Below are 23,786 nucleotides of genomic sequence, written 5' to 3'. Positions count from 1 at the left end.
TACGATTCGTACCAGGAGCCGTACTCCGTACGAGTCGTACAAGACACCGTACGACTCTAATCTCCGTACGATTCTCCCTCGGAACCCGCTGTACGCGACATCTGTACGGTTCGCGGCTGGTTTTTACGACCCAGCAAGTATGATACTTGTGGGGTACGCACCGTACGACCCTTTTTCTACGGGAGCTGAAAACAGCCGTAAAAGCAGAGTTCGCGCCGAAACAGGTACGGAATGGCCCCTCGGGTACGGTGCGTACCCCCCATGATCGCAGGGGTACGCACCGTACCCCTGCGATCATGGGGTGTACGAGCCGTACCCCCATTGTACAATCGGTGTACGAGCCGTACCCCCATTGTACGATCGGTGTAGGAGCCGTACCCCCATTGTACGATCGGTGTACGAGCCGTACCCCCATTGTACGATGGGTGTACGGCTCATACACCGATCGTACAATGGGGGTACGGCTCGTACACCGATCGTACATGGGGTACAGCTCGTACACCGATCGTACAATGGGGGTACGGCTCGTACACCCCATGATCGCAGAGGTACGGACCGTACGGTGTGTATGTGTTTGTGTGCTTTTCCGTACAACTCGCCCTTACCTGACGTGGACCGTACGAATAGCGTCCTCATACCCCGATCCGGATCGTACTCGTCGGGTCGTACGGCATGTGTACGAGTCGTTCGGTAAGTGTACGAGTCGTACGGTTCACGATTTCAGCCTTGCAATACGTACGGATCGCGACGATTCGGACGGATTCACGGAATACGGATCGTACTTCGCGACTCAGACGGACGGGTACGATTCGTACGGAGAGGGCCCCGGATACAAATCGTATGGACTTTTTTTTCCCGAATCGGAATCGACCCCTTAGTGTTGAAGTACATAGTTTGAAAGGGAAGTGTGGTAACACAAATGATCAGATTAACACAACTAAGCAAAAAAGGGGGCTCTGTTAAAAGAGAAATAGAACTAGTAGACTAGTGTATATGTGTAGGAATGAGCAGGGGTGTTGAAGGGCAGAGTAAAGGAAAAAAAGAAGAGCGTACAGAACGAGCAGACATATAGCCAAAAAGAGGAATTAAACATGTATAAAGTGCACTTTCACTTCATGAGACTGAACAATAGATGTTTATTGATAAAACCGAATATTATTGACCTCGGAAGGATGAAAAGTGGAGTGGACCTGCCAGGATTTGAACCTGTGATGATGCAAACAAACACAGATTGCAGGAATGGATGCATTGGTCCACTGGGCATTGCTCAGGACTGGAGGACTCCTCTTGGCTTCTATTGGGTATACCACTCCATCTGTCATGCAAAAAAAACACGAATTGCCTCAAACCAGATCTAAAGAGGGCACTTTCTATGTCTTCAGGTTCTGATTGGAAGAGCCCTACGAAGTTTAAATCTGACACAAACAGAGGTTGGTCTGCCGGAGAATAAATACTGGTCTGACTACTTGCTGTCATAGGAATTCTCATGAGCAGGGATAGAATCTGCAAATCAGTGTATATGAGAAAACTACTGAGCTCCAGGGCTGTATCTCTGATTGTCAGCTTTCCTCCATATTGGAAACTCAACTTGGTCCCGAAACCTGCAGCCTGGATCTACCTTGAGGAATGAAGCCCACTTCCTGTGGAAGGGAGGACTGGAAATGCCCTTCTGCAAAAAGGAAGGTGCGTATAAGAGCCCTCGGCCTTCTACCTGGTGACTCCTGAGCTGTGCAGGAAGGACAAAGAGCACTGCTACTTCTGGCCAGGGAGGGCACCAACTCTGCAGGGATGACCATGGCAATCCCCCGCTGTCTCTGTCGCTGTCTTTTTACAGAGCATCTTTTGGCAAATGGTCCAGCACAGAGGGCTGTCGTGCCTCTCCACCTCACCCCACCCCCCTTCCCCCCTTCCCCCTCAGCCTTAGCCATCACTCCTTGTAGATGCCTCGTGCAGCGTTTCTGAATAGTCACTGCATGGGAAAGAGCTGAATTGAAGTGCTTAATGCCGTCCATAACCTCTCACTGCACAAACGTAATTGTACGTATAAAACAAGCATCTCAGGAGCTGAGCATTCGGCAATACTAATAATGACCCATTTCAACAGGGCGCTGCTAGTCGAATTGTTTCTTTAATAGTGGGTTTGATTCCACCCAGTACTCCTTCTGATAACAGTGAAAGGATGAAAGGCTGAGCGAGTCCGCGAAGCAAACCTACGACTTGAATGTTAGCATGTGACACACAGATCTTTGCAGCGGGTACATTGACCCGAGGAGCTATCTTACTAGTCATCCCCCACGCGCTTCAGCCATTGAAACTTGAAGGGGAGAAGCCTTTACCCGCCCGTCTGGAACCTCGACTTTGATCCAATCCGCAGCCCCGGTGTCTCTCTGAGACGCCCCCGCCCTGACGGCCATGTGACGGGGACTTCAGTGTGAAACGAACCCTCTGTGCACTTCCTGTCGGGCTCAGAGACACTGGGAGCCGATGACACCGGCCATGAACCCCTGCGCCCTCATCACCCTGCTCTGCCTCGCGCTCTCCGCCGAGGCGCTCATCCGGTAAGTGCAGCACCTGGAACTAGAACCACAGGTAACACGCTGTAAACCCGGGGTCACAGCAGGTAAGGAAATTGGCTGTGTCTGAGCCCCAAACAGTGTGGCGCCTCTTTCTGTAGACCCCCAGCTTTGGATCAACTTTTGGCATCCTAGCGCCTAGAGGAGTTAAGCGCAATGTCAATTTCGCAGTGGGACGTGCATGTTACTGTTGCTTTGGACAGGGTGGTTGGATGTTGAATGGGTACTTGAGATGAAAATGTGGAGTTGGCTGTTTCAGTGAACAGCAAAAGGATCTTTGGAAGTGGGTGACTCTTGGAAGCAGGCAGTGTGGAGCTGGCATCTGGATGTGGCACTGATCAGGGCGCGACAGATGAATATGATCGGTGCACAGGTCCTAAAAAAGAGAAGTGTGTGGACTAACCAAGTTAGGCGGTATGAGCGTGACGTCATGGCGCGTTACATCACAGATCCTCACATCAGACGTCATCAAAGAAAGTGGCATCACAACCTATGACCACAGAAAGTGACATCAGATCTTAAGACCGCACACATATGTTGAGCAGTACATTTGAGCAGATTTAACAAATTAGATTTTGCGTCGAGGTTGTGACAACAAAGTGATGCAACCCAACACAAAACCTGGGCCTCAATGTAAACATTTTTTTAAACTCTGCCACAAATAAATTGGCAAAATGGAGAAACACGTGGCAGTAAATGTGTTCTGCTTACTTGGTTGCAAAGTCTACATTTTCATATGGGTTAAGGCACCTACTGCAAAGACCTTTGTGTACCCAATAAATCTCAGGGAATAACAATAATGGTAAGATAACTCTGGGGGTTAGTGCACTTGTTGGAGAGATCTCTGTTTTGTGTAGACCCCAGTTTTGAATCAAAGTAGCAGAGAGGATTAATATGTCTCCTGTAAAGTGTATCATGTGACATGCAGATGACAGATTTACATTTTGTGTGGAAGGGTAAGTGGGTTACTGCTTTTAACACAGAGATCCTTTTGTTACTTGCAGTTCATAATTGCAGTCCTTCTAATATAGCACAGTGAGGTATGAAGGACATGTGACTCCTACACCATGTAACCCTCACTGTCTTGTGTAACACATCATGTACATTGATTTACACACATGATTTATTGTCACTGTATAATGTGTATATCTGATGTAAAGCCCTCCGACATCTCGGAGTGGGATGAATAGTACTATACAATAAATAAAACAAAATAGTGGTATTTAAATTGTTATTTGTGTCAAATACAAGGACACACCAACACAGCTGACATTCGGACAGTGCATGCATATGTATTTAATACAGGGCCTGAATGTTATGTTATGTTATGTTATGTTAAATGGGATTTGTAAAGCGCGCTGGCACCGTGGGTTTCCTGGCGCTGTAGGACAGAGGTGGGGCTGAGGACGGAAGGAGCGGAACATAGTTAAAAGCATGCCTCTCTTAAGTACATTTGAAGTAATAAAAAGCTGTGAGCCTTTGTTTCTCCTCCATTGCATTTGCAGGTAGATGTGAGGCTGCAGATAACTCAAAGCCAGGACACTCAATCAAAAGAAGGTCTGCTAGCCCCTTAACTTCGGCCTTTGTTATGGCCCAGCTGGAGTCTGTAATATGAAAGCCCCCCGTTGCCATCTGTACGTTGCTGCTCGCAATGAAAGTAGACCACGTACAGGCACTGCTGAATGTGTCCCCGTGTCTGAAAATTACACCGGTATGAGTTCATGAAATTTCTGTGGGGCCCAACATCTTGGCAGGGGCGACAATGCACACCCTGTGAAAAAAGTGGGTAGACATGGGCCATCTATGTGTGTGTAACCTCGACTTGGGCCCTGAATATGATGGATGAGTGAGTCAGGGCCAGGGGTCTTTGATACAGGGTGCAGGCAGCAGTCAGTGTCTTGTGGAAGACGATAGGGAAACGCGGTCTGGGAGGTCAAAGGCCTTTAGGGTCAGAGTGTGTTTCTGGGGACGGTACTAGATGTGTTGTGGCAAATGGTGGATGGCGTGCAGCTGATCATGAATAGAAGAGACTTAGGTGCAGAGAGGGGTCTCAGGTTGGGTCTTCGCGAGGATTGCAGAAGAAGTGCAAGATCTGATGCCGAGGGTGTAGGCCAGATATGTGAGTGCCTTGCAGACAGAGTAGGGTGTAAGGGGCAATTCTCTGGGACAGTGGTGTTTGAAGGTCATATTAGGTTTGGGGACACACGGGCATGGGTCACAAAGGAGCGTGTTGAAGTAGGAAGCTTCCACCCTATCTGAGACCATCTGACTCCAAGGCCTGCCTTAGTGGAGGCCGTCAGATGGCCTCCCCAGCCAGTGCTTAGTTTGAGCTAGTGGTTTCCGGTGCTCATCACGGGCACTAAATTGTCAATACCGGCACCTATGCCAGCCTGCCACATGGTGGCACTGTTTGTTCAATTTAGAGATAAGCACAACAGTAGTTGTTTATCAATTCAATATACAATAGGAAGGACTAATAATACCTGCCGCCCAACCCATTCTTATAACTGAGGGCCTGGAACAGTCAGAATTGTCACACTTGTAGGAGTGTGATGGTTAGTAGTTGTGTTGATACTGTCATTTGGCAGCGTTGGCAGGGGCATGGGTGGTGCAAGCTGTAATGGCTTCATGACGAGGGCTCTGACACTTTTTTTGTAAACAAATTAAATAAGGGGCAGATTTACAAGCTCGTATGCCACATTTGCGCCGCCGTTGCGTCACTTTTGATCCATGGTGGCGCAAGAGGTGTTTGCCGTGACGCACAATAACTGGCGCATCCCTGCTGATTTGCAGGGATGCGCCAGTTGTTGTAAATCTGGCCCTAAGGATTGCTCCCCATTCAGCAGTCTGGCAGCTCTCGCTCCCCAGTGGTCTGTCTAGAGTGGATGTGGTCGGGTGGTACTAACTCAAGATGCCGCCATAAGACCCGAGTTCAAAAGCAGCCAAATCAACCTTCTCTACCTATGGCAGGGGTCAATAAAAGGAATGTGTGTAGCGTCACGTGCAGTGTCACTAACACAAAAAGAGGGGGCGCCCTGCTGAATCTAAAGGAGGGCTCAGGTGTTTCTCGTACCTCACTGATGTTCAATGGCTTTGGGCTGAATGGGGGCACCCCTTGAAGGTCGTCAGCCCCCCCACTCCCACCCCAAGGGCTGTGGGGCCCGTGTCACGCCTCTGTGTCGCTTACAGCTCACAGCACGGCCGAAACACGGCAAGAATCGCCATCACACCAAATAGGTTATACTGAGTGCAGGGGCTAAGGTCACCCGAGGTGTGTATAACTTTGGTCGTTTTCGTCTGTCAGAAACATGCATTCTATATTGCGACTACAGCTCCGTTTATAGGCTCGCAATGCGCTTTGAAGTTGTCGGAAAGCGACGGGTGAGAGACGTGTCCGTTTCAGGGGAGTCAATGGGGTCTTATTTTCATTTCTAATTTTACTGCATGGGAGGAATAATAATATTTCAAGGCGGAAGACGGATTTTTCTTGTTTTTTAATCCGTCTGAATTGGCGGCGACGAGTTAACAGTTCCCTTGCGTGCTCTCTTAAACCACATACCATGGAGTTTCGTGGCGTGCTGCAGCAGCCACTCTGAACCGACGCACGCTTTGCCGTCCCTCACACCCTGCCCTTCCCCACGCCACGAACTTCCGTTCTCTAATAATGCCTCACATAATGTCGTTAATGCATCCGGCGGTTTCTGCACTCGGCACCACGCCCCTGGTGTCTGTGCTCATCTTCATTCAGTGCTTTCCTGCTCTCTCTTCACCTCCCAGTGTCTGTGCTTCCTGTTCATCTCCCCTGGTGCTTGCCTGGTGTCTCTGCTGCTCTCCACTCAGTGCCAGTTGTCTCAGCTTCACTCAGTGCCTCCTTGATGTCATCCTGTTCCCCCCTCCCAATGTATGTGACATGTATGTGCTCACTTCTCATCTCCACTCTGCCCTGGGCTCTCTTCACCTCCAGTCAGTCACTGGGCTCTCTGTTCATCTCCACTCTGTCCCTGGGCTCTCTGTTTATCTCCACTCTGTCACTGGGCTCTCTGTTCATCTCCACTCTGTCACTGGGCTCTCTGTTCAGCTCCACTCTGATCCTGGGGGCTCTGTTCATCTCCACTCAGTCCCTGGGCTCTCTGTTCAGCTCCACTCAGTCCCTGGGCTCTCTGTTCATCTCCACTCTGTCCCTGGGCTCTCTGTTCATCTCCACTCTGTTCCTGGGGGCTCTGTTCATCTCCACTCTGTCCCTGGGCTCTCTTTTCAGCTCCACTCAGTCCCTGAGCTCTCTGTTCATCTCCACTCTGTCCCTGGGCTCTCTGTTCAGCTCCACTCTGTCCCTGGGCTCTCTGTTCAGCTCCACTCTGTCCCTGGGCTCTCTGTTCATCTCCACTCTGTTCCTGGGGGCTCTGTTCATCTCCACTCTGTCCCCGGGCTCTCTGTTCATCTCCACTCTGTCCCTGGGATCTCTGTTCATCTCCACTCTGTCACTGGGCTCTCTGTTCATCTCCACTCTGTTCCTGGGGGCTCTGTTCATCTCCACTCTGTCCCTGGGCTCTCTGTTCAGCTCCACTCTGTCCCTGGGCTCTCTGTTCAGCTCCACTCTGTCCCTGGGCTCTCTGTTCATCTCCACTCTGTTCCTGGGGGCTCTGTTCATCTCCACTCAGTCCATGGGCTCTCTGTTCAGCTCCACTCAGTCCCTGGGCTCTCTGTTCATCTCCACTCTGTCCCTGGGCTCTCTGTTCATCTCCACTCTGTTCCTGGGGGCTCTGTTCATCTCCACTCTGTCCCTGGGCTCTCTGTTCATCTCCACTCTGTTCCTGGGGGCTCTGTTCATCTCCTCTCTGTCCCTGGGCTCTCTGTTCAGCTCCACTCTGTCCCTGGGCTCTCTGTTCAGCTCCACTCTGTCCCTGGGCTCTCTGTTCATCTCCACTCTGTTCCTGGGGGCTCTGTTCATCTCCACTCTGTCCCTGGGCTCTCTGTTCATCTCCACTCTGTTCCTGGGGGCTCTGTTCATCTCCACTCTGTCCCTGGGCTCTCTGTTCAGCTCCACTCTGTCCCTGGGCTCTCTGTTCAGCTCCACTCTGTCCCTGGGCTCTCTGTTCATCTCCACTCTGTTCCTGGGGGCTCTGTTCATCTCCACTCTGTCCCTGGGCTCTCTGTTCATCTCCACTCTGTTCCTGGGGGCTCTGTTAATCTCCACTCTGTCCCTGGGCTCTCTGTTCATCTCCACTCTGTTCCTGGGGGCTCTGTTCATCTCCACTCTGTCCCTGGGCTCTCTGTTCAGCTCCACTCTGTCCCTGGGCTCTCTGTTCAGCTCCACTCTGTCCCTGGGCTCTCTGTTCATCTCCACTCTGTTCCTGGGGGCTCTGTTCATCTCCACTCTGTCCCTGGGCTCTCTGTTCATCTCCACTCAGTCCCTGGGCTCTCTATTCATCTCCACTCAGTCCCTGGGGGCTCTGTTAATCTCCACTCTGTTCCTGGGGGCTCTGTTCATCTCCACTCTGTCCCTGGGCTCTCTGTTCATCTCCACTCTGTCCCTGGGCTCTCTGTTCAGCTCCACTCTGTCCCTGGGCTCTCTGTTCAGCTCCAGTCAGTCACTGGGCTCTCTGTTCATCTCCACTCTGTCCCTGGTGCCTCTGTTCAGCTCCACTCTGTCCCTGGGCTCTCTGTTCATCTGCACTCTGTCCCTGGACTCTCTGTTCCCCTCCACTCAGTCCCCGGTGCCTCTGTTCATCTTTACTCTGTCCCTGTGCTCTCTGTTCATCTCCGCTCAGTCCCTGGGGGCTCTGTTCATCTCCACTCTGTCCCTGGGCTCTCTGTTCATCTCCACTCTGTCCCTGGGCTCTCTGTTCATCTCCACTCTGTCCCTGGGCTCTCTGTTATCTCCACTCAGTCCCTGGGCTCTGTTCATCTCCAGTCAGTCACTGGGCTCTCTATTCATCTCCACTCAGTCCCTGGGGGCTCTGTTCATCTCCACTCTGTCCCTGGGCTCTCTGTTCATCTCCACTCAGTCCCTGGGGGCTCTGTTCATCTCCACTCAGTCCCTGGGCTCTCTGTTCATCATCTCCACTCTGTCCCTGGGCTCTCTGTTCATCTCCACTCTGTCCCTGGGCTCTCTGTTCATCTCCACTCTGTCCCTGGGCTCTCTGTTCATCTCCAGTCAGTCACTGGGCTCTCTGTTCATCTCCACTCTGTCCCTGGGCTCTCTGTTCATCTCCAGTCAGTCACTGGGCTCTCTGTTCATCTGCACTCAGTCCCTGGGCTCTCTGGTCATTTCCACTATGTCCCTGGGCTCTCTGTTCATCTGCACTCAGTCCCTGGGCTCACTGGTCATTTCCACTCTGTCCCTGAAGTACAGACACTGGGAGGTGAACAGAGAGCAGAGAGGCATGGGTGCAGACTCCGGTGCAATTGCCCAAGCCACAGTGACCTCTCCTGGCATACAGGGTCGCCGATTAAAGCGGACACAAGTCTCGATGCTCTGACAACATTAAATTCAACAGTGGCTCCCTCAAGCATACAGGGTCACTGCAACAAGACGGTGCAGGTCTGGTGCTTCCTGAACTGCGCTCACTACATGTTTCTGGTCTCAGGGGCCCTCTCCTGGCTTTTGCATATGGGAGTCGCTTGTTTGCTCCTGCATATGGGCAACAACCTGATCCATTCACAGCCATTTTCTCACTCCTCGCTCGGGGAGTCCTCTTGGTAGGGCCACTCATAGGACCTTGCTCCCTCCAACGCACTTTTCTTCCACACAGGGTGCACTGGTCTTTTTAAGCAGGTAGGCGCTGGTGCAGTAGGCTCCAGGGCAGGTGAACTTGGTTTCCCTGGGTGATGTGCCCTCACCCAGCAGGTAGACTAGCAGGCTTCCTCCCCAGTCCTGGTCACAGGCAGAAGCTTCGCAGATCTTAACCTTCTCACACAGTCTGTCTGGCCTCTTGGCAGATAACAAACTTTTAGGTCTTTACCTTCCCATATAGTCCATTTCCAGAAACCAAATTTGATTTAGTTGTGGAGTCTTTGAAGTTTTATGTGGGGTTTCTGCTTCTTTTGAAGAGTACACTTTTTTTTCTTCTTATTTCCTCTTGAAAGGATGTCTGTCCTAGCAGAAACGACTCCAAAGCTGATTGTCCCACAACATTGGCCATGGGAGTGACCAGAGTACACACAAGGATGTCAGCCACAGCCATTCATGCATCAAAAGATTAATCCTGGACTCTCAGCCCTACTGTTTCTGATTCCCTTATCAGCCTCATCTCCTTCCAGAGATTTGTCCAGGCCCCTTCCTTGTGATCTATCAGGATGTATGACCTTACAACGCATACTTTTACAACGCCTACCTTTACAACACATGTTTTACAACGCAACATCCTTTACAACGCATTCCATTCCAACGCAAGCATTTACAATAAACTTTTAAAAACTACCTTTACAACGCATTCCCTTACATCGCATACTACCTTTACAATGCATCCCATTACAACGCATAACATTACTTTGAATGTAAGGTAAGTATTGGATAGTGTAGGGGTAATAATTACTATTCTAACTCCAGGGGTTGCAACAGTAGGGTAAGTGTTGGATAGTGTAGGGGTAAAAATTACTATTCTAACTCTAGGGGGTGCAACAGTAGGGTAAGTGTTGGATAGTGTAGGGGTAAGAATTACTATTCTAACTCCAGGGGGTGCAACAGTAGGGTAAGTGTTGGATAGTGTAGGGGTACTATGTGATGTAATGCTATGCGTTGTAATGGTATGCGTTGTAAAGACTGCGTTGTAATGACAAGCGTTGTAGTGGTGTGCGTTGTAGTGTCATGCGTTGTAATTGGTGCGTTGTAAATGCATGCGTTGTAATGGATGTTGCGTTGTAAAAGTTTCGTTGCAATGGTAGTGCGTTGTAAAAGTTGCATTGTAAAGGTTGTTTCCCGATCTATCACTCAATCAAAGAGCAACCTTTTGAAGTGTAAAGGGGAGTCTCTTTCTACCTTCATCCAGTATGTGTCTGACCCAGCTCACAGGAATGCAGCCATACACAAATCTGTGGGGGGGGGGGATTCCTCTACCCCTCATGTCTTCACCAGAAAGGCCTGGGCTTCCCAAAATAGAACCCAGGTTCCTTCGTACCATGTACCATTACAATCACGTACATTCTCAGCATACTTACTGTTCAGCACGAATACCTCTATTTATTGTGCCCTTACACGTACCCATGCATCCAGCATACACAGTCTGTGTGCACTGTTCAGCACTGACACTTTCCTATATTTAACCAGGGTGTGTTCCAAAGCACATGCAATGCCAGTACACACACTCACTGTGTGCGTGCTGCACAACTCTTCACCGTTCATGTATTGTACTTCATGAAAGCACACATTCACCCAGGACATGCGATACCTGCGCACGCACTGCACAGCACTACATAAGCACAATCCGTGAGACAGGCCTATATCATGGCGCACCCACATGATCAGTGTTTGCCTATGACAAAAATTAGCATTAGGGATCCAGACAACTGGACTGTTGGGTATTAAGGGAAGGGGTACCCATCTCTTACCATGCAGAGAAGTTTTCCTTCCCAACACCCACCCTGTGCATATGTTTCTTGCTCATCTCTGCTTAGTCTGAGCTTTCCATTCAGTGCCTGGAGTCTTTGCTCATCGTCATCCAGTGACTGGGATACTATCCTGTCTCCACCTGGGCATTCTGTCACCTTGATCCAGTATGTGGAGTCCAAATTATCACACCTAGTGCCACTGATCCATGCCCATCATTCACCTGCAGCACTCAGGCTCCTTACTCATCTGCACCCAGTGCATGGGCTTGCTGCTCATCCTCACCTAGTGCCTGAGGCCATACCCATCTCCAGAGTCTGGAGTATCTGCTCACGACTGTGAGAAGTTTGCCTGGCATATGATGTCCACTATTCTAGTGGGCACCTTGCACCAGTCCAAACGACTGTTATTGATGGTAGGTTTTAGACAAGCTATTCTAGTGGTAGCTGTAGGGAGCAGCCTTCAGGGTAAGTCTAGAAGGAATGTAAAGCAGCTTGTTTTACCAGTCTATATTCCCTTGAATAATCAAATGATAGTACACCACACAAGGTATATATATAAAATATATGTATTTATTCTAAACACAACCCCTCTAGTCTCTTTATGAGGCTAGAGGCAAAAGTACAATACAAGAACTTAAATAGCACACAGTAAATTAGCACAGTATACGTTTTGGCCTAGTGGCCTCACAAACCATATACTAAAAAAATGGTACAAGAACCAGAGAGTGGGGGCGTGGCCTAGCCGCCTAAGATGGCGGACAGATCTCTCTGAAGCTCCCGCAGCCGGCCCATCTCAAAGGCCTACCACGGGACTACCCATGCCGTAACAGCAGCTTCACGGGCAGATATCACCATCGGAACCCCCAGAGCGGGATCGGCGGCGGTCACAACCACGAACGGCGACCCAGAACAGGCCCGGGACACCACGATCACTGCCCAGGAGATCCCCTGCAAAATGGCGGCCGCATGGTGTATCGGCGGCGCTAGAGGACACAGCGCACTGGCGAGGGCGTGATGACCGGGCGGCGCTACAGTGGCACCGGAGGGTGCAAATAGACCAACGAAAGAGGGCCCGGCCGTGAGGTGACGGGGAGCTGAAGAGCGCACGCAGAGGGATTGAGAGCTGCGGTGTGGGGTCGGCCGTGGAGCGGGAGAAACCCATCCCCCCCGCCGAGGAGGTCCTCAACCTACCCGACCCTCCCTGAAAGAAACGCGACCGCCGGGGACACACAGGAGGCCACCCCTAACGAGGACGTGTCTGGCCCCGGGGAACAGCACCGGTGCACAGATTCCACCTGTACCCTGGGAGGTGGCCATTGACTCGAGAGGCGGACGCGGCACTCCCAACGTGCACACCAGGTGAGGGGCCGCATTGCGGGGGGAGGTGAGCGGGTGCCAACCGCACTACTGACCCGGAGGCCCGGCATATCTAGAGCGGCCCACGCGGCCGTGGGCGCCCCCTCACCCCACGGTTGTGACCCCATACATCCACGCTTCTCTGGGCCGCCGGATCATCGGCTCGTCCCCCCAACATCAGCACGGGGCCCGGGAACCTCCCGGAGGGGGCTTGGAGAGTACCTACCGGTTCCCCCCCCCTTAAGTAACGGACATAATAACACGCGGGGTCACCGCCGAAAGCCACTGGACTGGGAACACCAGGCCGAGGGAGGACTAAGGGACCGGGGAATAGAGATCACTCCCACCGGGTCCCCGAAGCCACCCCACTGCCACTACCGCCACCCTTCTACAGAGGCGGAACATCACTGGCTCAGCGGAGCTCTGTGCCCCTGGGGCCGGTGGCGGGACCACAACTACTGGCATCAGGGGTGAGGTTGAGGAGTGGCGTGAAGGACTTGGACCACAACATTCAGTTTCTCGGCTCCTACAGGGGACTCCCGCCCCAACAACATCACCAGAAGACCCCCACACCTGCCGCGATGGGGCGCCGGACAGCGCCAATGGTGCCAGTCATGGACACGCAGAAATCACAAGGCCTAGCACCAACCCAGAAAGCGCAAAGGCGACGAACAGGACGCAAGAGACTCCACATCTAGAAAACTGGACCAGGTGCTCGCAGCAATAGAAAACTCCAGGGTGACTATGGAACAGAAATTCGATTCCTTGGCTACAGACCTCACTCTACTCCGGGATGACCCTCGGAAATTGTCGGAGAAAGTGTCTCAGGGGGAACAGAAGCTCCACACGCTGTACCCGCAGGTGCAACAACATCGCAGTGACATCGCTGACCTCCAAGCAAGACTCAAGACCCTGGAAAGCAAAACGGAAGATTTGGAAGGGCGTTCTCGCAGGAGTAACATCCGCGTCATGAACTTGCCGGAGGGGGCGGAGGGGACCGACCCCATACAGTTCATCACTGACTGGATCAACACCTTCACACCATCCATGGAACTGACCCCCTTCTTCTCTGTGGAAAGAGCGCATAGAGTCCCGGCACGCAAACCGAAGCCGGGTCTACCCCCAAGACCATTCCTGATGAAACTCCTCCACTACCGAGACAGGGATGCGATCCTAAGGGTGGCCAGGACACAAGGCAGACTACAGGTGGAGGAAAACATTTCATGCTCTTCCCTGACCTCTCCCGGGCACTGCAACAACAGAGGGCCACGTTCCAGGCGGTAAAGAGAGCACTCCTGCTCAAGAACATCCAATATGCCCTTCTATTTCCAGCCAAGCTCAAAATAATCCACAACGGCACCACCCACTTTTTCACGGACCCGAAAGCAGCAGACACCTGGGTAGAGCAGCACACGCAGCCCTGCACAACACCGGAGAGCTCACAAAATGATCCACAGTTGCGGCGGCCGCGTGGCCTGAGGTGCAGGATTACCCTTACGCAACTCAGTACCCATTCCACCCCACCCGGGAAAGGCTCCCCGGACCTCACCCAGATCATGGCGGAACGCAGAAAAGCACTCAAGGCGGTGGCGGCGCTGGGCCCACCGGAGGAAGCGTCGGACGTTGACAATGGCCCACACTTGTTTAGCTCAGAAGAAGAAACTAGCGACGCTCGGGTCTCCCGCGAAGGGTCGCAAACACCCCCAAGTGTGACACTCCAGACCTCGGGCTTGCTGATGTAATATACGATGGGTGTATGGACAACTCATACCACGTCGACCAAATCCGTGATATTCCGGCCCCATGGGCCCAAGGCGGCTCAGGATAAAAAGAATGAGGGCAGATCTATGGACAGAACCCGAGGAGCAGCCAGATTGACCTTGCACGCCCCCGGCAACGTCCAGCAGTACTCAAGTTACCTATGGAGCCACGTATGAACTTACATCCACTTTGGTGGTGGAGCCGGCTGCACCGGAGAAGGAACCGGGTCACTGCCTCCCCTGCAATAGACTAACAAATCTACATGATCTGCAGTTTGGACGTATTGCCTCGTGCAATAGGTCCCCTTTGTTGGGATTGCTTCCCGAAATTGATCTTTGTTCCCCCCAATGGTTATAATTTTCCTAGTGACAGTACCCCTTATGGCAATAGCGGTGCGCAGTCTGAACGAGGACCTTCGGGGCGGTGGGAAACAGGGAGACCGGGAGGGGAGTTGGGGATGGAAGAAGGACCCGAGGGGCCCACAAGCTCCGTACAAGACACAGCTATCGTATGACACCCTCGTCACTGCACGCAGATCTTAAAATCATAATATTGAATGTTAGAGGAATGCACACTGCTGCTAAGCAATATTCCATATATGCATACATAAAGCGACAACAGGCGCAAGGGGCTCTCATACAGGAGACCCACCTGACGAATCTAGAGGTAGGCCGTCTCCAACGTAAGTGGCGCGGCATTATCTGTGCGACTAAATACTCGGCCTTCGCGCGAGGGGCACTGGTGTGGATTAGACCTGGAGTACCCTTCAAGGAACACACCCGTTTAGTGGACAATGGTGGTCGCTATGCCTTCATTAGTGGCCTACTAGAGGGTCAACCGATCCTGCTAGGTAGCATCTACGCCCCCAACACGGAGCAAGATCGATATTGGGAAGAGCTGACTGGTATCTTAGCCCGCTACACTGCGATCCCTTGGCTACTGGGGGGGGACTGCAATTGTGTGTTGGACCTACTCCTTGACAGATCACACCCTCCCCCGGAGCTCCCCAGCACACAAACTGAAGGCTTCCGCAACTGGGTGGGGCGCTAGGCACTGATCGACGTTTGGAGGTCGCGGCACCCAACGACCAGATTATACTCATTCCACTCTATCCCGCACGACCTTAGGGTGCGCTTAGACAGATTCCTCTGCTCCCCTACGATACTATCCACAATCCAGCACACCGACTACCTAGGCCGCACGGTTTCGGATCACGACGCACACGTGGTAACATTGCGCTGGCACCCACCTCACCCACCGGTTCCCACGTGGCGACTCCCACAACAGTGCCTTACTGATCAAGTTTTTTGCCACACACATGGGGAGTTCGTCGAGGCACATTTCCGATGCAACGCGGGTTCCGCGTCCACTAGGGGTTTAGAATGGGACGCATACAAAGTCACAGCACGTGGACACTGCATCCAACAAATAGTGGGGGTAAGGAGAACATTAGAATCAGCTTTAAACGAGGCGGAGCAAGCACTGGCGTCGATTTCCCGCGCCTCAGACCAAGGCGGGGTCTCCCCGGAACGAATAGGAGAGGCAAAGCTGACATACGCAGAGACACTCCGGGACCTACGGAAATACAACTTCCGAAAATATGCAACCCGCACACATAGGGAGGGAAACAGGGCGGGCGCTCTCCTAGCATGGATGGCCAAACAAGACACGACTCCGCAACCAGTCACAGAGCTTACGGATGACACAGGCCAAACACACTATACTCAAACCGGTATCCTTAATACATTTCGCACCTACTACACGGGAATTTACCACAATCCCACGCCAACACCACACGACGCTTTGCAACAATTCCTAGGTGAGCACAGGCTTCCTGTCATATCCCCGGAGGACCGAAGGGATCTAGACAAGAAAATTACGGCCTCAGAGATCAAGCATGCCACAGGGTCTCTTGCTCGCAAGAAGGCTCCGGGGATGGATGGGTTCCCGTTAGAGTATTATAGCCAATTCAAAGCCCAACTGGTGCCCCGACTCGCTCTCACACTTGAAGAAGCCCTGGTCCTGGGGATTCTACCTGCATAATTTAGGGAATCCATTATGGTTACATTTTTAAAGCCACACAGAGACCCCACATGCCCCTCCTCTTACAGACCTATCACGCTCCTCAACGCGGACTGCAAAATCTTGGGGAAAATACTAGCTGACCGCTACAGCCCACTCATACCCACATTAATCCATCCCGATCAGTGCGGATTCGTGCCCTGACGCAACACCTCCCACAATTTACGGAGACTTTTCCACATCCAAGATAGTGTACGTGACAGGTACCCCAGAGCAGCATGCCTGATATTCGACATAGAAAAAGCGTTCGATACGCTACTGTAGACGCATTTGTTCGCGGTTCTTCAGACACTACAGTATGGTCAGACTATTAGCTTACACGCGGCTATTATACAAGGAGCTCACCGCTAGGGTGAGACTCGGTAAATAGATTTCGGATCCCTTCCCAATAGAAAAAGGCACCAGGCAGGGGTGCCAACTCTCTCCCCTTCTATTCGCACTGGCAGTTGAACCATTGGCCGTGCGTCTATGCGGGGAGGGTGCAGCCTGGGGGATACCAATCGCGGAGACAACACACTGCGTCTCCCTGTATGCAGACGACCTGCTGATCTACATCCGTGATGTCACAGAGGATCTTACCCCAATATGGGACACCCTACAAGCTTTCGGTGCCATCTCTGGACTCAAAGTCAATTGGGAAAAGTCGACAGTATACCCGCTTCACCCCGACTTGGCGCCTCATGAGGTAATGCTAGGCGCGGAGTCGCTCCACTGGAACGGAGCAGCCCCAAGATACCTTGGAGTACCAATCCCCGATTGACTTATTCGAGGGCAACCATCGTAAGGTCCTAGCGAGCTTACGGTCAGCAGTGGCCTTCTGGGGAACTCTGCCCCTAGCGCCTATAGGCCGAGTGGCATTATCAAAAATGATAATGGTACCCAGATTGCTTTATCATTTTTCCAACCTCCCGGTGATACCACCCAGATCCTTCTTCCGTCAACTGGACGCACTGCTCACAAAGCTCATTTGGGGCAATGGCCGACATAGAGTGGCACTCAGTAAACTGCAGTTGCCCACTACAGAGGGGGGCCTGGGCGCCCCATCCTTCGAGTCATATTTTCTGGTGGCGCAACTCCAATGGATGTCCCACTGGACAGCGGAGCGCCATGTAGTGGAAACCACGACAATCGTCGGAAGGATACCTCTACCGGTCATCAGACGCATGCTCCTACCGGGCACTAAACCCGTACCCTTCCGCTCCAGGTGTCCATAGCACGCAAATGTATGGTGCGAATTCACCTTCTCTCCAGGGACACACCGCTCTACTCCCCACAGTTGCCACTGGTGGGTCTCCCTCGCGGGGAACACCACTTCACTGCCAGAAGCTTACAAACCTGTACCGATCATGACGTAACTGAGGTGGCGGAGCTGATCCAAGATGGACAACTGCACACCTTTGAGCAGATGGTCGAAGGGTATGACCTACCACGGGGCCAATTCCTCACATATAGACATCTCCTAGAGAATACTCGACAGTGCTGGGATCTAAGAAATGGAGAGCCGCCGACGCACCAGGTGCTCCATACCATACTTCGGCTGGGGTCTGGACGACATCTTGTGACGTGGCACTACAAAGCCATAAGGGAGCTGACAAATGTCTCTTTAGGCAACCTGCGACAGGCTTGGGAGGACGATATAGGCAGGGCATTCCATGACTCGGAATGGAAACGCGCCTTAGAATTTACCAAAAAAGTCTCCAGAAATGTGAGGTTTAAAAATATACAGTTCAACATTCTGCACCGGGCTTACCTCACGCCAGACAAACTTCAACGCTACTACCCCGACACTCCATTCCATTGCCCACGATGCAATTTGTCTGCAGCGCACTTTCAACACATATTTTGGGATTGCCCCTCCCTCCGGCACTACTGGGCCACGATACATCAGATGCTTCGCACGTTAGTTAACCTCCCTCAAGTCGAATCCTGGGAGGTTACCGCGCTAGGCACCTACCATAGGAAAAAGACGGAGAAATTACAGTGGAAATTCGCATCTTTTGTCCTTTTGCTAGCAAAAAGAGCCATTGCAATGTACTGGAGGGCCCCCGCGGGCCCCCCGGTGGCAGCCTGGATAGGAGCAGTTAAGAAATGGGGAGCGGTCGAGGAGGAACTTTTATGGGGTGAGGAAGTCATGGGAATACGAAAGAATCCCATCTCATTAGAATGGGCACAACTACTCATACAATTCCAGCACAAAACTACTCCGGAAGTGGTCCCGGATCCCTCTCCTCAGCACACTCAGTCCTCCCCACGTCACCCCAACCCATTGCCTGACACCCGAGTTCCCCGTGCGCACAGCGAGACAAACCGACTATAGGCCCCCCCTTGAGGATAGGCTGCACTGTCCCCGGCGACTCGTATCTCCCCATATGTAAGATGCCCACTGACCCCGACCATGGTACCACATACGTTCAGCACTGTATAATACACTAGGAAAAGTTTCCCCCACGTTTTGATGTTTCCCTCGTATTGCAAGCCGGCGGTTCCGAGACCGGCATACATTTCCCTAAACTAGTATTTATCACGGGACTGCAAATTGCAACGACACACACAGGGACAAGACTCACACACACCTCCACCGGCACACGAGGTCATAGACGCGGGGTCGAAGGCCCTAGTGCAGGGTTGCTAGGCCCCCGTCGCTCAGGCTATTGGCCCTGCCATGTGCGGCGAGCTGGAGAAGATAGTGACTATGTGGGACTAGTGGACTGCAACATGTACTACTGTTCATTGAAATGTACCATCTACTGTGTGCGATAATGCGTAATACATTGTTCATCGTGCCTTACCCACCTCTTCTGGGGGGGGCGTGATATGTGAAAATTTAATAAAAAAATGTTAAACAAAAAAAAGAACCATGTGAGAGTTAGAAGTGAGGCCTAGGGCCTGTAGAACCGTTCGGGCAACCAGGAACCACCCAAGGTAGGGACGCAGGAGACCCACGGGGGGCACGTGCAGTGTCTAAACACAGCCGCAAATCACCATTGACTTCTATGGAGAAAGTTTAAGTTAGAGTTTTAAAGTTTAAGGACACTTAGGAGTGGACTACGGAGAAACTCCTTTAGAACTAGACACTTCAAGAGTCAAGACCCACGGGAGCACCGAAGTACTCGTGTTTCCTCACCCAAGGGAAGCCAAGTGCATAGGTGTCTTTTTGTGTCGGGTTTCGTCGTCGATTCCAATGGAGAGCTGCAAAGAAGTGCTGCAGGCATCCAGGAGAAAAGTGTCCAGATGGATCCAAGGGTGGATCGGAGATCTGAAGAACCTGAAAGCAGTGGGGGCAGAGTCTGGGTCACTAGCCAGTGACCAGGATGGTCGACAGGAAGATGCCAGCCAATGTCGGGTGCTTTAAGGTGAAGTAGATGAAGCTTGACTCTTCCGCCATGAGGTCCAGGAGGCGTCGACGACAACCAAGAGCTGTCCCACGTCAGATGTCCGGATTGGACCCAACAAGCCTTGACAACAGCAACCCACGCAAGATGACAAGATTGGCTTCGGTGCAGACCAGCAAGGTCTGAGGGACTCAACCGTTGGAGGGTGTCAGGGCACGTCTGGAGCAACCAGGAAAACCCAAGAATCAAAGGATTGTCTTTCATGGGGACCCAGTCGACGGACTAGGGATCGCAAAGGTGCCTCGAGCTGAAATGCTGAAAGCGTGCTCGCGGAACACTCGTGGTGTGTAGGCCCACAATCTTCAATGCAAAAGGTGCTCAGGGCTTGGACTACAAGTAACCCAATGCACAACTTCGGGAAAGCTCGGGAAGTTGATGCACTAGCAAATGTGCAGGATTTCCAGGAGTTCTGGTCCCACTTCTCTCGTGATAGCTACAGGTCTCAGCTTCACTGGGGACTTGTGTCAGCCTCGGATATGTCTGGAAGTCCATGTCCTGTGTTGCAGATTCTTCTGGATGTGTCGGGAGCCTTGAAAATGCAGACCAGCAAGATGCTTCTTTGGTGCCTGTTTGAACAGGGGGGTCACTCCTTCACCCCAAGGGAGATTTCTTCCGTCTTCCATTCGATATGGAATGTCGAAGGTCCAAGATTTATGTTTCAGAGTTTCGTCCTGGGTAATCTAAAGTCTCAGTGACTGGGTTCCTATACTTATACCAAGTTTAGGGGTTGGACTAACTCTAGGGTCCCACCTATGGGAGGACCAGGGGAGGGGGTGGTTACACCCCTTCCCTTTTGTCCAGTTTCGCGCCAGAGCTGGGGCTGAGTGCCCCAGCAACCGGTTTGAACTGGAAATGCATGGGGCACCTTGTGTGCCCCAGGCAGTGTCTGAAAAGCATTCACTGAATGCAACCCACCCTGGCCCAATACACTAAAGCCTGTCTGGGGAGGTGCTGGCACCTCCCTGCACAGGAAACCTATTGTCCTGGTCTCCCCTGCCGGAGTTTCGTCCACCAGCAGAAGGTCAGACTCATGTCTGTGGCAGCATCATCCATTTTGTGATGCTGAGGCTCTTTTAAACATTTACAGGGTAAGTAAGTGTGTACATGTCTTCTCCCTCTAGATTGGTGGAATGCTACCCCCGCAGACAGAACTGGCAGGGGGGGGGGGGTAGAATTCCAAAGTGTTTGACAGCAAACACGACATGTTTTGATCAAGCCATTCCAACCGCGAGGATTATAATGCACTTAAGAGTATATGATATGGCTATATCATAGAACAGCTATAAGGAAGGGATTCCGAAAGCTGTAGAGGGGCTCAGCTCATGCTAGGGCACCCTCTCACAAAACCAAGCACTCTGCCTTCAGGATTGTCAAGGCCTGCCACAGGAGTGACTTATAGGTTAATATGTGTCTATATATATATAGGTAGATATAGGTATACTATATCTAAGTAAGGGGTTCTTACACCTCCTTACCCAGGCTGCAAGTGGAGACCTGTAGTGCCATTTTGGAAGGCTTCCCAGGGGTGGCATAATACATGCTTCAGCCCCTGGTAGGCCTCTGGGGTACCTGTGCCCTTGGTACCTAAGGTACCATATTCTAGGGACTCATAAAGGTGACCCAGTAACCAATCTGGTATGTACCTGAAGTACATGCAATCAATTTAGAGAGAGCTAGGCTGTGGTCCCGATTAGCAGGGCCACAGGCAGACTAAAGTCGAAAAACCAGTGAAACTCAGCAACAAGTGGGGGTAACCATAGGAAACAGATCCTACTCTCCTACAACGACCACCAGTGCTGGTTCCCCAACATGCCTCCACCCAGTGCCTGGGCTTCCTTCCCATCACTACTCTATCTTCCATTTCCAGGGCTCTCTGAGTCCCTGCAGTTGAATCTCCTTGTAAACTGTAGTGCTTGGCACATCTTCATGGACAGGGCTTGGTTGTGATTTTAACCAGTGCTTTTTGTTTTCTGAGTTTTATGGAATAAACATGGGTTATCCATGCCAACACTCAGTCTGTTGGCATTAGATGAAAGATGTTTTTAATGTGTGCTCCTTCTGTGGTAGTAGCCTGGCTGAGGGGGACTTTTAGCAGAGCCAGGCAGTGGCAGCACTGGTGGTGGAGCCGGGCAGATTATGTAGCAGAGACAACTCACCAGGCAGTGTTCAGGGCTGAAGGACAGTAGCTGTATGTTTATAGCCCACTAGATCTGCTACAGCTCTTGAAGGTTCGCTACACAGATGGAAGTTACGGGAGTGGGTACTTCTAAAATGACAGTAGTATTTTTTGCTCTGAAACGAGCAGCACTGGCACCCAGTCTGAGACTGGCATCATCATAAAATGATGCCAGTCTCAGGTAAAATATTTCGAGCGGGGCAGGTAGAAGAATGTTTGGAAGTGCTTCTAATGGGTACCGTCTTTACAACGCGGGCTTCACCACGCGTGCCGTTTCTACACTAGCGGAACAACGCTTGCCTAAACCACACGTATGCCTTAACCACTCATAGGCGTGGTTAAGGTAATCAGCGCTCTAGATGCAGAACCGATGGGAGGGGGGAGGAACAAGAACGATCAGGATAGGAAGGACCATGACTCGGCTTGATAAGTAGCGCCGGGTTGTGGGGGGAGGTGTCGGGGGGTTGTGATTGTGGTCGTTTTGATGGCTGGGGGCCGGTTTTAGGCCTCAGGGCGGGGGGCTGGGCTAATTCTTATGGCTAGGGGCTGAGTTTTAGGGCTCGGACCAGGGGGAAGTGGCAGTTTTCAGGGCTGGGGCCAGATTTAGGGCACCCGGTGGGAGGGCTGGTGTCAAGGTAGTTCTTAGGGCTGGGGGCCAGGTTTTAGGCCTCAGGGTGGGGGATAGGGGTAGATTCTAGCGATGGGGCGGGTAAATTGTAGGGGTGGAGTTGGGTTTTAGGACTCAAGGAGGGGGGGACTAAGGTGATAAATTTACCACACATATACCTTTACCAGCCATGTCTTTACAACGAAATTCGTTGTAAAGGCATGCGTGGTAGAGACGCAGTTCTTGTTAAGGCATTCGTGGTTTAGAGAGTTGTGATTCCGTCATACAACCCTTCTGATGGGTACATCATCTCTAGAGGGCTATAAACAAACAGCTACCGGCTTTCAGTCCTGGACACTGCACTGTGATTTGTAAAATGGTTTGAGCAGAGCAGGTAGCAGAATGTTTAAAAGTACTTCAAATGCGCACAGCAGCTGCACGACCTCCAACACTGAGAGCTGCCCTGCTGACTTGACAAGTGCTCCCAGGACTCCAAGCCTTAGCTATCAACTGAGAAGGGAAGCAGTACTGCAAGCTGCAGCAGGGATGCAGGGTGTGTGCTAGCTGGTGACAACAACCTTTGAGAAGTTTTTCAATATAAGGGGTTGGCAGTCACTTTCCTAAGCTTAACAAATCCGGTGATTAGGGACATAAACAGCTGGCAGGCACTACTGGTGAGCTGTAGACAAGTCTACAAATAACACGGAGTGATTCACCTCTCTCGCTCTCGTGCACGCGCCTGGAAATGATGATGAAGGACAGGCTGACTGTGTTCATGATGAACATGCCAGTCTCATTTAAATCGAAAGATCTTCAAGGTAAGTAGATGTGGAGTTAAGAATAGTAAATCTATACTTTTTTTTTGGGTGGGTTATTTTTTTTCTTTTTTCTTTTTAATGTTGTTGGTATTTATGAAACAAAATACAAATGTTAATGCATTTCCCATTACAAGTATTTCACATATGTATCATCGCCTCCATTCACAATAAAGGTCTAAAATGCCTCCTACTTCACATTTGTAAATTACACGTTTAGCTTTATATACTAGCATTCTTACATCATTATAATATTCTGTGATCTTCAGCCCATTCCAACCCCTACAATCAGAGCAAATGTCATAAAAACAATTTACATCGTACATTCTGAAACGTTCGTGATCTTACAGATCTCTTGTCTTGTCTATTCAATCAGTGTTTCTTTCCTGCTTTCATCTCTTGTACATTAGTCTTTGCCTTCTTCCACAGGGTGTGATAGCAGATAGGACTTTAATGGATGCCATATATCCCGTGGCC

The 23,786-nt window shown here is 51.4% G+C and overlaps 1 protein-coding gene across 1 annotated transcript in view; it reads left to right on the top strand.

Moving 5' to 3' along the window:
* The first annotated feature begins 2,416 nt into the window (after window positions 1-2,416).
* LOC144770590 (cathepsin D-like) overlaps window positions 2,417-23,786 on the top strand; it is a 288,565-nt gene continuing 267,195 nt past the window's right edge. Inside the window, exon 1 of the mRNA XM_078655246.1 lies at window positions 2,417-2,558. Within this exon, the coding sequence (XP_078511372.1) occupies window positions 2,485-2,558 (74 nt within the window). The 5' untranslated portion in view covers window positions 2,417-2,484. The remainder of the gene's footprint in view (window positions 2,559-23,786) is intronic.

The sequence above is a fragment of the Lissotriton helveticus genome, chromosome 7 (genome assembly GCF_964261635.1).
Source record: "Lissotriton helveticus chromosome 7, aLisHel1.1, whole genome shotgun sequence".
NCBI lineage: Eukaryota > Metazoa > Chordata > Amphibia > Caudata > Salamandridae > Lissotriton > Lissotriton helveticus.
The sequence above is the reverse complement of the archived record's forward strand: the minus strand, read 5'-3'. Positions and strand labels throughout refer to the sequence as shown.